A 13,752-nucleotide genomic window follows, 5' to 3' on the forward strand; every position below is an offset into this window, starting at 1 on the left:
TCCCACAGTGACATACATGTGTGCATGCACACAATGTTAACAAAATGATAAGTATCTTTCCACACATTTCTTCACACCCTTGTAAACAGAGCTCTTCTTTTGTTTATAAAGTCATACTGTAACTACTTCTCTGCAGCTTGCTCTTCTCAACAAAAACTGTGGAAAATCTTTTAAATCAACTAGTACAGATTGATCTATGTGATCAATGTACAATCATTTATTTAACTATTCACTTATTAATAGGCTAATTCTTTGTTCGTAGAGTTTTGTCATGACAACCAATGATACAGCATGTATATATATAGGTCCTCCCCATCCCCTCTCATTCCATAAATAGATTACTAAGAGTGAAATTTCTGGGTCCAAGAGCATGTATATTTTTAATACTTACCGGATTACTTTCCATAAAAGCTGAAATAATTTGCTTTTCTTTCTGAAGTGTGAGAGAATTTCCTTCCTGGGGCACCTGGGTGTCTCAGTTGATTGAGCATCAGGCTCTTGGTTTGGGTTCAGGTCACATTCTCAGGATCATGGAATCAGCCCCATGTCAGGCTTCAAACTCAGTACAGAGTCTGCTTGGAATTCTTTCCCTCTCCCTCCCTCCCACTGTTCCCCCCCCCCCATATGCACACTCTTAAATAAATAAATAAATAAATAAATAAATAAATAAATAAATAAATAAATCTGAAAAGGGGAATTTCCTTCCCATCCCTGACTCTCATTCCTTCCTAAGGGTATTATTCTTCTAAGTTTGTGCCCCCAGGCGAAGAGTATAAGCTTCCCTGTAACTTTAGTTTGCATCTTTTTTTTTTTAATTTTTTAATTTTTAAATTTTTTTTTTTTTTTTAGTTTGCATCTTTCTGACTGCTGGTGAGGCCGAGCATTCTCAGAGGATAAATGTGGGATTTGGAGCCAGTGTGCCCAAGTATGAATTCCATCTCTTATCAGTTGTGTGACCTTACTAAAATTATTTACCCTTTTTGTACCAGTTTCCTCATCTCTATAATGGAATAATAATACTCCCATCTGAGAGCATTGTTGAAGAAGGTTAGGTAAATTATTAGAACAATTCCTGGCACATAGTAAGCACTAGAAAACAATTGTTTTAAATATGTTAATTGGATATTTGGGTATGCTCCTTTGTAAAATGACTATATTCTTAGCTCTCACTTCTATTAAATGGTTTTGCTTTTTTTTTCTATCAAATATTTTTATCGGATTTTGTCTCACCTCCTTCGATAAATATTTTACAGATTTTTTCCTGTATGTCATACACATTTTATATTAAATTTAATTCTATATAATTTGTCACTACAATTAATAAATTACTTTTTATTATTTCTATTGCTGTTATATAACCTTTTAGAGAAAAGTTTCTTTCTTTCTTTCTTTCTTTCTTTCTTTCTTTCTTTCTTTCTTTCTTTCTTTCTTTTTTTTTCTTTTCTTAGAAAGAGAGCACAAGCAGGGGGAGGGACAGAGGGAGAAGCAGGGATCCCGTGGAGCTTGATCATGACCTGAGCAGAAGGCAGACAGTTAACTGAGCCACCCAGACACCCCTAGAAAAAGTATTAAGTTTTAAATATTTATCTCATATTGAACCATCAAATTATTTTAATCTAGTATTTCTTTTGGGTTTCCTAGGCATATGATCTTATTAGTGAAAGAGAGGATTTTATCTCCTTTATCCCAGTATTTATAGTGGTTATTTTATTTTCCTCACGTAATGTCAGAACTTTCAAAACAGTGATGAGTAGCAGGTATGCTTGTCTTGTTCTTGATTTTAGTAAAATAAGAAATTCAAGTTATGGACAACAGCTTTGATCTGTGTCCATGGAGTTCCATCTTGCTCTTATATTTTTTGTGATCTATTCTGGATTTCTGTCCTATAGATTTCAGACTAGTTTAGCTAGTCTCAACAATCACATAAGCCAGTTCTTTTAAATAAATCTCTTTACACACACATATGCATTTCCCACAAATTCTGCTTCTCTAGTTGAACTCTGACTGTTACAAACACTAATTGTTTGAAAGCTGTGGTAATATTTGGACAAGTTAAGAAGCTTATGTTGAACATGAAAATCGTATTTTATTTTATTTATTTTTTTTGAAAATCGTATTTTAAAACTTAAAATTAAAACTTAGAGCATCAGCTTCTCATTTTCAATATAATTTGTACATTTCATGTGTGAATCTACTAAAAAAAACTTCTGAAATATATTTCAGACTATTTAGGACACATTAAGTTTTTTATACATAAATTAGCTATAGCCATATAAGGTTTAAGACACATTAAGCTTCTTTCATAAGGTTTCATATGAAAAGTTTCGTGCAAAATAATAATATTTCAGGGGCACTTGGGTGGCTCAGTTGGTTAAGCGTTCAACTCTTGATTTTGGGTCATGTCAAGATCAGGTCTTGAGATCCAGCCTTTCCCTGTATCCCTCCCCCACCCCACTCAAAAAATATTTGACACACTTATACACTTTCAAAAATTTACATTCATTCTTAGGAAGTATTTTAATAGCTAAATTTAGTTTTCTTTTAATTTGTAAAAAGCCATGTAAGAATATATAGAATATGTTAAGGTAAGGGCAAACACCTTAAAATTAATTTTATAACACACAATAGATCTGAGAATATTTGTCTTGAGGTAATTTAAAAACATTTTTCAGGGGCTTGAGTGTGTTGATAAGCTTGTTTTGTTGATAAGCACATACTATCTGTTTATTCTTAGTATTTCTTGGTCACATACACACTCGTAATATAAACATATATACACACACTCTATATATATATATCCATACTAAACAAACTTCCATTTTTCCTAATTATTCTTTTGTTTTCTTTCATATCTGTTAATTGGTTCATAAATCTGTTGTTTATAAATCCTCATATAATGGAAATAGCTCAGAACTAGAATACTGAAGAACAGTAGCATCAGGACAAAGAGGAAAGCAGCAACCAGGTAGCCACTTGGACTGAAATAAGAAAAAAAAGTCATTAGAAGTTATCATTCACTTTGTTAATTTATTTAGTCAAACAACGTTTGAATGGCTAGCTCTTATGCCACTGACAAAGTTGCATAAAGGTAAAGTGTAAGGGTAAGACATCCTGTCTACCCTCGGGATGTTTGCCTCTTAGTGTTTGAGGTCAACTAGGGAGGGAAATAGTGTGATCAATAGAATTAGAGAAAAAATAAAATTCATGGGGGCCAGACATCAAGGAAGACCTTCCAGTGCACATGACCTTTGAACTGGGAATTGGTAGGAGTTGGATGGGTAGGAGTAGGATTAGGGGCATTAAAATGGCTTCGCTAGATAAAAATACCTGGAAATAGAGGAAGAAACAGGTGGGCATAGAGTTTTAGGCTAAGGGAGATGCACACACAAAGTCACAGAGGTGTGGGAAAACCTTAAGATCACTCTAGATATTCTGGAACTAAAGCGAATTCAGCATGATTAGAACTCAGGTGGTAGGCAGAGTAGTAGAGATGAAGAATGAGAGGTGGTTAGAGACGAGAGAGACAGCTTTTTTTTTTTAATATTTATTTATTCATGATAGATGTAGAGAGAGAGAGAGGCAGAGACACAGGAGGAGGGAGAAGCAGGCTCCACACCGGGAGCCCGACACGGGACTCCATCCCGGGACTCCAGGATTGCGCCCTGGGCCAAAGGCAGGCGCCAAACCACTGAGCAACCCAGGGATCCCCGAGAGACAGCTTTTATTAAACTACAAGGTGTGGATTTTGGAAGGATGATTCTGATTGTAGGGTGAAGAATGGATGAATGGGAAGTATGTATGTAGAGGGAGGAAAACCAGTTATGAGGTTTTTGTAATAATGCAATTATGATGGTGATCTTTAGTAAATTAGTGGCTGAGGAAATGGAGAGAAGCAGACAGATTTAGAAGTTAGACTGGATTGATCTTGGATTTTTGAGATGTGGGGTTTGCAAGTAACGGATGTCTCCCAAGTTTTGGAATGAGGTGACTATGATGCTATCCATCACCATTCACTGATAAAATTCAGAGGGAAGAACACAATAGTGAGAGTGTGTAAATACATATGGTTGGTTTACTTTAGGGTATATTGAATTGGAGGTGCCTGAGGGTCAACCAGGGTTGTGTGTGTGTGTGTGTGTCTGTGTATACAACTTATTAGATGCTATCTTAAGCTGGGTGCCAGACATCTCCCTCTTCACCTGGCACTCTGCGTGGGTGCCTCCCCATTTATTTATTTATTTATTGCTTGAGCCAAACATTGTGGTACTTTCTATTTGGTGTCCTGGTATCTGACTTTAGTTTTTGGTTCCCTTTTAAGCCATAGTTATTTATTTGCAGTGTTACAGTTTCCTAAGATCCCTAGTCCTCTTACTCTGACCTTTCTCCTGTGGGAATACATGCTTAGCCTGGTTCCAGTGAATGGTTTCCTTCTTGCAAGTTAATTAACTAACTCAACAAATCATCTGATATAAGCCAGGTTTGCTTGAAAAAACAATGTGTAATAATTGACATGGTCCCCATCCTTAGAAAGCTTGCATTTTAGTGGAGACATAATTATTAATCAATGATGAGAAAAGTAATATAAACTTACACTTGTCATAAGAACTAAGTAGGAGAGATATACAACACAATGAAAACTTACTGTAGGAAGGATTTAACCTGGTGATACAGTCAAGAAATGCCTCCATGGGGGAAAAGATGATTATCCTAAAATTTGACGAATTAAGTAGAAATGTGGTTCATGAAGTTAAGTAGATAAAGAAGGGAAGGAAGAGTTGCCAGATAGAAGAAATAGCATGTGCAAAGGTCCTGCTGTGGGACAGAGTATGGAGTATGGGACCTTCTGAAAGAAGGTTGGTGAGTCTAGAGCAGAAAAGATTAGGGGAATATAATATGAGATTAGAGAAACAGGTCAGGGCCAGATCATGGAAGGTCTTGTAGGCCATGTTGAAGAGTTAATCATTTTATGGGAAGAAACTTAAAGATTTCAAGTTATAAAATTAGCATTTGAGAAGATCACTTTGGCTCCAGTGAAGAAAGTGGACCAGAAGAAATAGAAATGAATGAGGGGAAATCTGTCAGGTGTCTACTGCAGTAGTTCCCATCTGAGACTATGGTAGCTTGGATTGGAGTGGTGGTGATGGGGCTGGTAAGAAGTGGATTTGTTCAAGGGCAATTCAGGAGATTAAATGAATGGGAGCCAATGACTGTTTGGATGAGCTGGAGATAGAGAAATGAACACAACCCCAGGTTTTGTTTGTTTGGGTTTTTTTTCTTTGACTCATAGGTGTTTGGCTTGTATGGTTCAATATGCTCTTTCCTGAGATAAGGAAATCTGAAAAATGGGTTGCCACACAATGTTCATCATCAGAAGGCATCATTCTTATTATAGCCCATGTGAATGGATTCTCTTGGAGCTGTGCAATGACGACCCATAGGGCTGTATGCAATTACCTAGATGGATTCCTTTTAGAGTGGGAGAAATAAGGGGGAAGGGAGTGGGTGATAAGATCATGAGATCATTTTTGGACATGTGCAGTTTGACTAGTCTTTGAACCATCTAAGAGAAGAAGTTAATAGACGGTGGGATGTATGGCTCTGGATGGGTTAGAGATATGATTCAGGAGTCATGTGTATATAGATGCTTACTGAAACCATGAGTATGGATGAGCTTGCCAAAGTGAGAAGCTCCCAAGACCAATGCTGAGCCCTGAGGGAAATCAATATTTATTGGATGGTGAAGGAGGTCAAGCCTCTCTTTACTTGAGAAGGAGTGGCTATAGAAGTTTAGGAAAACCCATAAAGCAATACAGCAGTCAAAGGAAAAGTAAAAAACAAAACAAAACAAAACAAAAAAACAAAGGAAAAGTCAACACCAATGAAACATGAGATAAGATGAGGACAGGAAAATATCTATCAGGTTCAGTGTAGGCCAGTTCCAGTTCAAGATGGTGACATAGGAGGTTCCTGAACTCATCTCCTTCCATGGTCACACCCATGCCAAAGCTACCTACGGAACAGTTCATTCAAAAGAAATCCAGAAACTAGCTGAGCAACATCTACACATTGGGCAAATGAGAAAAAAATCTACCCACATCAAAATGGGTAGAAGAAACTAGGATAGTCTCACTGTAAATCCCACACCCAGCATAGCAACATACAACTGGGAGGGAACTCTCAACTCCAGCTTCTCCTGAAGAGTAAAGAGTTTGGACTCAATGTTTAGAGGCCCAACTTACACGAGTTCCACCTGAGGGACGGGTGCCTCAAACACTTAGCTCTGAAAGCCAACTGGGCTTGTGTCTATGAGACCCACAAGGTTATAGCAAATAAAAAGGGTCCCATGGACTTGCAGTGGCTAAGCCCCCCTTTTGCCCCTCAGCACAGAGACAGCAGACTGAAATGCCCATCTCTGTCTTTCCATGAAAGAGGACTATTTGTTTATGTTAAAAGGTTGCAGCTTTAAACCTGAAGTTTAGGTTCCTGATTTAACACAAATCAAGGGACTGGCTACAATCCTCTCCAGAGACTGGGGACTGTGGCAGGTGCCATCTTGATGTTCCCTCTCTGCTTCTACCTAGGTCACCGGTATCTTTCTGAAAGGAGCTGTGAACACGTCTGGTGCCCCAACTGCTATGGCTGCTGGCTAGGGGACATACCCTTTATTGCGTGGCTCTGGTGGCTGGCAGAGCTCACATTCTCTAGTAGTATAGGATTAACAAACAAACTCAGTTTAACTGGCTATTAACCCAAGACTTGGTGCAGGGGGAGCAGATAAAAACACTCATCTCCTAGTCTTTTCCTGAAAGAGCTCTATTTGCATACTTTAAAGGCTGCTGCCTGAGGGTCCAGCTTCCAATTAGCTTGCATCTAGGTGCTGATTGAGGGTCTTCTTTGGGACACTGACAGGTCTTGGCACACCTTCAACTACTAGGGGACCCTAAGAACTAAGAAGGTATCTTGGACAAGCAAAGGTTTGAGAGACACTAAACAGCTAGGGCCAGGCTGAATAAGAAGGTTCATCTCCTTTCTTGAGACCAGTGCTTCAAGACTGGGAAAGGGGGCTGTTTTATTTAATTCAGAAACCAACGGCAGGCAGGTCATTGGTGGAGTAGTAAGACAAAGAGCTGAGTGAGTGGATTAGGGAAAAAGGAATAAAATATAGGGGAAAAATAAGTTATGTAGACAAGCATTTGGAGAACTTTGTCTCACAAAAGAGGAGGGAGAGAGAATGGCAGCTGGAGGGGGATAGGAGGTTGCGGTTTTATTTATTTATTTAAATTTAAAACATGGGGGGTGGGGGCACCTGGGTGGCTTAGTGATTGAGCATCTGCCTTTGGCTCAGGGAGTGATCCCGGGGTCCTGGGATCAAGTGCTGCATCGGGTTCCCTGCAGGGAGCCTGCTTCTCCCTCTGCCTATGTCTCTGCCTCTCTCTCTGTGTCTCTCATGAATGAATAAAATCTTAAAAAAAAAAACTTGGGGGGTGATTAAAAGCCTGTGGGGAGGATCTTATTGAGAGGGAAAGTTGAATATATAAAAGAGAAAAGAAGTAATTGCTTTGAAGTTTCCTTAGAAAGTGGAAAGTAAGAGGGTTCAAAGCATAAGTAGAAGAATTATATTTAAAGAGGAGGAATAATCTTTAATTGTAACAGGATGGAAAAAAGAGAATGGATATAGATGATAGTAGGTTTATGAGTTTGGAATCAGGAATCAGGAGTGTTCCTGCCTGCAGCCTCCTAATGTCTTTGTAATGGCGAACAAGCTCACCTGATGTTTGTTAAGGAAAGATGGTCCAAGGAGGAAGCTGATTCGATAAGGTCTGAGGTAGTTATGGAGAGTGGGGATATTGGTTGACCAGAGAGAGACTCAGGTATTGCTGGCAACCTATATGAAGTTGGTGATTAATCTGCCCTGTTGTGTAACTTTCTTTACCAATCCTTGGCTGCTCAGGTGTAATCAGAGAAAGTAGGTAGTTGGAGGTTGGCGGTGGGGAGCAAATCCCAGAGGGGTAAAGAAGTACTAGTAAGTATTGAAGTAATACACTTTGAAATGTAAGGAAATAGTAAGTAAAAAAAAAAAGGTGTGTGTTTAAAAAAAATTTTTTTTGGTTTTGTTTTAATAGACCCAGAATAGATAATGGTCGGGAGGTGGTAATGGCACCCTGAGGCACCCAGGGATCAATGGAAAATAAACAGCTATTACTCTAGAGGGCTAAAGGTGAAGCAGTGCCCTCTGGGGTTAGAGGGACCTAGAAGGAGAGTTCAGAGGATGGTTGAAGATTTAGGTGAGTTGGTTGGTTATATGCTAACAACTCCAAAGGACACAGTGAAAAATTTGGGGAAGTGTTTGAGTACTGGACTAGAGGACAAGGAAGTACCAAGATCTTTGCCTCCTACAGCTTGATCTCCAGTCTCTGTTTGCTCATGAAAAGGGCTTTCTCCGTAGGAAAGTGGTCACCACTAGCTAACCCTTGCTCTGCTTCTGTTCCCACTTCAAGGCTCAGGTGTAACGGAGACCAAGCTGCAGTCACTAACCTATGGAAGACCCCTAGGCTGCACTATATTCCCTGGAGCTGCTGGAATCCAGCTCCAGGAGATGAGTTGGGGCAAACAGGTGAAATCCTCCTTCACTGTCCTCTCTCCAACTCATCAAGTCCCCTTCTGGTGGGGGGTACTTGGATGCACGTATGTTCTTAATACTCATCTAAATCAAACATAGCAATCTAGTGAGGAAGAGAAGTCACTGCCAAAGGCCACAGATGTTTCCCAAAGTCACTTAGAAATAACAAGTGGCTTATCTCATTTGTAGATTATTTACACTATTAATCTTCCACTGGCACAAAACATCAAGGAGTCAGTAATATTTAAAGTAGGGCCATGCATAACTTCATTGTTTGTCTTTCATTTTGTTTAATATTTTACAAAAGGGCAAAAACAAAAAAACAGGCGTAGGACAGAGAAGCAAAGTCATTTGTGATCCCAGTGTTAGCATTACGACCTTTTACTCTGCTCTCCAAGGAAACTGGAATCCAGGAAAGTGCCTTTACTACCTGATTCCTGGATGCATTGGAATGATGGCTCAACATCCAAAAAACAAATAATCCAGTCAAGAAATGGACAGAAGACATGAACAGATATTTCTCCAAAGAAGACATACAAATGGCCAACAGACACATGAAAAATGCTCCACATCACTTGGCATCAGGGAAATACAAATCAAGACCACAATGAGATACTACCTCACATCAGTCAGAATGGCTAAAATTAACAAGTAAGGAAATGATGGATGTTGGCAAGGATGCAGAGAAAGGGGAACTCTCTTACACTGTTGGTGGGAATACAAACTGATGCAGCCACTCTGGAAAACAGTATAGAGGTTCCTCAAAAAGTTAAAAATACAGCTACCCTATGACCCAGCAATCACACTACTGGTTATTTACCCCAAAGATACAAATGTAGTGATCTGAAGGGGCACCTGCACCCCAATGTTTATAGCAGCAATGTCCATAACAGCCAAACTATGGAAAGAGCCCAGATGTCCATTGACAGATGAATGGATAAAGATGATGTGGTCTATATACAATGGAATATTACTTAGCCATCAGAAAGAATAAAATGCTGCCATTTCAATGACATGTTTGGAACTAGAGGATATTATGCTAAGTGAAATAGAGAAAGACAATGATCATCTGATCTCATTCACATGTGGAATTTAAGAAACAAAATGGGATCATAAAGGAAGAGAGGAAAAAATAAAACAAGATGAAATCAGAGAAGGGGACTAATCATAAGAGACTTAATCATAGGAAACAAACTGAGGGTCACTGGAGGGGAGGGGGGTAGGAGGAAGGGGTTACTGGGTGATGGGCATTAAGGAGGGCATATGATGTAATGAGCACTGGGTGTTATATAGACTGGTGGATCACTGACCTCTACCTCTGAAACTAGTAATACATTATATGTTAATTAAATTTAATAATAATAATAATAAAAAGAATGATGGTCAGTGGTTGAGGACTGACTCAGGGTCAATGGGGCACGGCTACTGTCTCCTCACAGTCCTCCCTTCTGTAGCCTATGATCTGCAGCCTATCATCTCCTTAAGGAGAGGTTAGACCTGTGTGATGGGAAGACAGTGGCGGCTAAGGGGATGGGACCCCAGCTGTACAAACAATTCTCAGAAATTCCTTCCTGCTGTATCCCTGGGATAATTGATACATACAATTTGAGGATGTCACACATAGGGTCCCAGATAAATGGGGGACAGGTGCCTTTGCTGTTTTGGCTGTCACCCCTTGTTTTACAACTTCCCTCACAAAAGTCTGATTAGGCAGCAGACATTACCTGGGAATCATTCCAAAGGTCTCTATTGCAAATATAGTTGTCAGGTTACAAAAACTGCAAATGAGAAAAATAATATTAAAGATTAAATTAAGTTCAACATATTAAAAGACTCCCTCCAAATCTTAATGGTAATGATCTATCATTAATCAAGATAATCTTAATGAAGATGTCAGTTTCTCAGTAATGAAGAGAATAGTGACATCATAGCTGTGGTGATTTTTCCATACGTGTGACCTGTTGGTGGGAATACAAACTGATGCAGCCACTCTGGAAAACAGTATAGAGGTTCCTCAAAAAGTTAAAAATACAGCTACCCTATGACCCATAGGTAACATTGGGCAGCTTGCTGCACGATTTCTGAGTTTGTCAGGGTAAACTCACTGCTCTTCTAATATCTTCACATCGTTTTGATAGTGGGTCCCAAGGGGACAGCAATAATAATAATAATAATAATAATAATAATAATAATAATAATGTTTTTCTGAGCATTAGTACTTATTGAAAATGAATACTAACTGAGCATTTGCTGTGTACCAGGCAGCGTACCAAATGCTCTACATGAATTATCTGCTTAATCCTCATAGCAACCCTTTCTTTTGGATGAAGAAACAGAGGCTCAGGTAGATTAACCTACTTGCAAAAGTTTGCACAGTTGTTAGTAGCAGAGCTGGGATTTGAATTTAGGTTGTTCTAATCAAAGAGCCTGTGACATTTACCTGATATAGGCTGACTCAGGAAGCTAAGAGTGTTGGGAACTTGATATAGGGCACCGTGTATTATTTCTAAAGTTACTGAGTATCTTTCATGATTTAGCAGATTGCTTGGGATGAGACAAGACAGAGCTAAATAAACATTAATGATAACATTTCACCTATTTTCATGTGGAGGAGAGAGAAGAAAGAATTTTAACTTGATTGAGCAAAATTAGGGATTTTTACCTGGGTACTTTAATTCTCAGAATATTATGAGATAAGTTTTATAGACTCATTTTACAAATAAAGAAAGAAGCTCAGAGACTAGGCAAGTTGCTTATGATGGCATATCTGCCAATGGCAAAATTAGGATTCAAACCAAAGTAGACTCTAGAATAATGCCTTCAAGGTCCATCCATGTTGTAGCAAATGACAAGATTTCCTTCTTTTTATGGCTGAATAATATTCCATTATATATTTAGATATAATGGAATCTTTTTTTTTTTTTTTGATATAATGGAATCTATCTCACATCTGCTTTATCCATTCATCATTGATGGACACATACATCGTTTCCATATCTTGGCTGCCATTAATAATGCTGCAATAAGCATGAGGATGCATCTTTTCAAGTTAGTGTTTTCATTTTCTTTCATTTTCTTATCTAGGGGAGGAGTTGCTGGATCATATGGTATTCTATTTTTAGCTTTTTGAGGAAACTCCATAGTGATTTCCATAGTGGCTGTGCCAATTTACATTCCCACCGAGAGTGCACAGGATTCTCTTTTTTCCACATCTTTGCCAATACTTGTTATCTCTTGTCTTTTTGAGAATAGCTATTCTAACTGGTATGAGGTGATATCTTACTGATAATACCTTAGCTTTTGATTTGCATTTCCCTGATGGTTAGTGATGTTGAGTATCTTTTCATATGCCTGTTGGCCATCTGTATGTCTTGGAAAAAGGTCTATTCAGATCTTCGCCTATTTTATAACTGGATTATTTGTTTTTGTATTGTATTGTAGGAGTTCTTTGTATATTTGGTATACTAACCCCTTTTTGGATGTGTGATTTCCATAGGTTGACTTTTCTTTTTGTTGATGGTTTCCTTTGCTGTACAGTAGTTTTTTTTTTATTTTTATTTTTATTTTTTTTTTTAAATTTTTTTTTTAAATTTTTTATTTATTTATGATAGTCACACACAGAGAGAGAGAGGCAGAGACACAGGCGGAGGGAGAAGCAGGCTCCATGCACCGGGAGCCCGATGTGGGATTCGATCCTGGGTCTCCAGGATCGCGCCCTGGGCCAAAGGCAGGCGCCAAACCGCTGCGCCACCCAGGGATCCCAGTTTTTTTTTTTAATATATATACAAAAGCTTTTTCATTTATTTAGCTTATTTTCATTTTTGTTGCCTTTGCTTTTGGTGTCAAGTCCAAAAAATCATGGCTAAGACTGAAGTCAAAGGGCTTACTCCCTATGTTTTCTTCCAAGAGTTTTATGGTCTAAGGTCTTACATTCAAGTCTTTAATCCATTTTAAGTTAATTTTTGTGTATGGTGTGAGACGGTGGTCTAGTTTCATTCTTTTACATGTGGCTTTCCAGTTTCCCCTACACCACTCATCGAAGAGATTGTCCTTTCCTTGCTATATATGTATTCCTGTCTCCTTTGTAATGAATAGATACATAAGAATGGTTTATTTCTGGGCTTTCTATTCTATTCCATTGATGTATGTGTCAGTTTTTCTGCCAGTACCATACTGTTTTGATTACTATAGCTTTGTAGTATAATTTGAAATCAAGTAGTGTGATGCCTCTCCTTGTGTTCTTTCTCAAGATGGTTTTGGCTGTTTCGGTTTTTATTTTGTCTTCCATACAAATTTTAGGATTGTTCTAATTCTGTGAAGATTGCCATTGCAATTTTGATAGGGATTGCATTGAGTCTGTATTGTAGATTGCTTTGGGTAGTATGAACATTTTAACAATATTTGTTCTTCTAATCCATGAGCATGAAATATCTTTCCATTCATTAGTGTCTTCTACAATTTCTTTTATCATGTCTAGGTCTTTATTTGTCTAGGTTTCTCATCTCCTTGGTTAAATTTATACCCAAGCATTTTATTCTTTTTGCTGTAGTCATAGATGAGGCTGTTGATGAGAACAGGTTTTTTGTGGAGTCTTTAGTGTTTTCCGAATATAATGCCATATCATCTGCAAATAGTGAAAATTTTGCTCCTTCCTTTCTGATTTGTATGCTTAAAACATTTTTTTTCTTGCCTAATTGTTTTGGATAGGACTTCCAATTCTATGTGGAATAAAAATAAAAGGGGGCATCTTTGTTTCTCATCTTTGTTCCTGATCTTAGAGGAAAGGCTTTCACCTTTTCATCATTAAGTATGATGTTAGCTGTGGACTTGTCATGTATAGCTTTTATTATGTTGAGGTATGTTCCCTCAAACTCACTTTGTTGAGAGTTTTTATAATAAATGAATGTTGAATTTTGTCAAAAGCTTTTTACATCTATTGAGATGATCATATGGTTTTTTAAAATTTTATTTATTTATTCATGAGAGACACAGAAAGAGGGGCAGAGACATTTCTCAGAGAGGCACAGGGAGAAGCTCCATGCAGGGAGCCTGATGCAGAACTTGATCCCAGGTACCCCAATCATATGATTTTTATCCTTTATTTTGTTAAGATGGCATATCACAGTGATTAA

General features: G+C 38.2%; 1 protein-coding gene across 1 annotated transcript in view; it reads right to left on the reverse strand.

The window, feature by feature from the left end:
- Nucleotides 1-2,585: 2,585 nt before the first annotated feature.
- Nucleotides 2,586-13,752, reverse strand: part of CATSPERE (catsper channel auxiliary subunit epsilon) — a 186,957-nt gene continuing 175,790 nt past the window's right edge. The window contains exons 21-22 of the mRNA XM_072733729.1: nt 10,345-10,398; nt 2,586-2,978 (exon numbers count right to left, since the gene is read on the reverse strand). Coding sequence (XP_072589830.1) covers nt 2,825-2,978; nt 10,345-10,398 — 208 coding nt within the window. The 3' untranslated portion in view covers nt 2,586-2,824. The remainder of the gene's footprint in view (nt 2,979-10,344; nt 10,399-13,752) is intronic.

This window comes from Vulpes vulpes, chromosome 13 (genome assembly GCF_048418805.1).
Source record: "Vulpes vulpes isolate BD-2025 chromosome 13, VulVul3, whole genome shotgun sequence".
In the NCBI taxonomy this organism is placed as follows: domain Eukaryota; kingdom Metazoa; phylum Chordata; class Mammalia; order Carnivora; family Canidae; genus Vulpes; species Vulpes vulpes.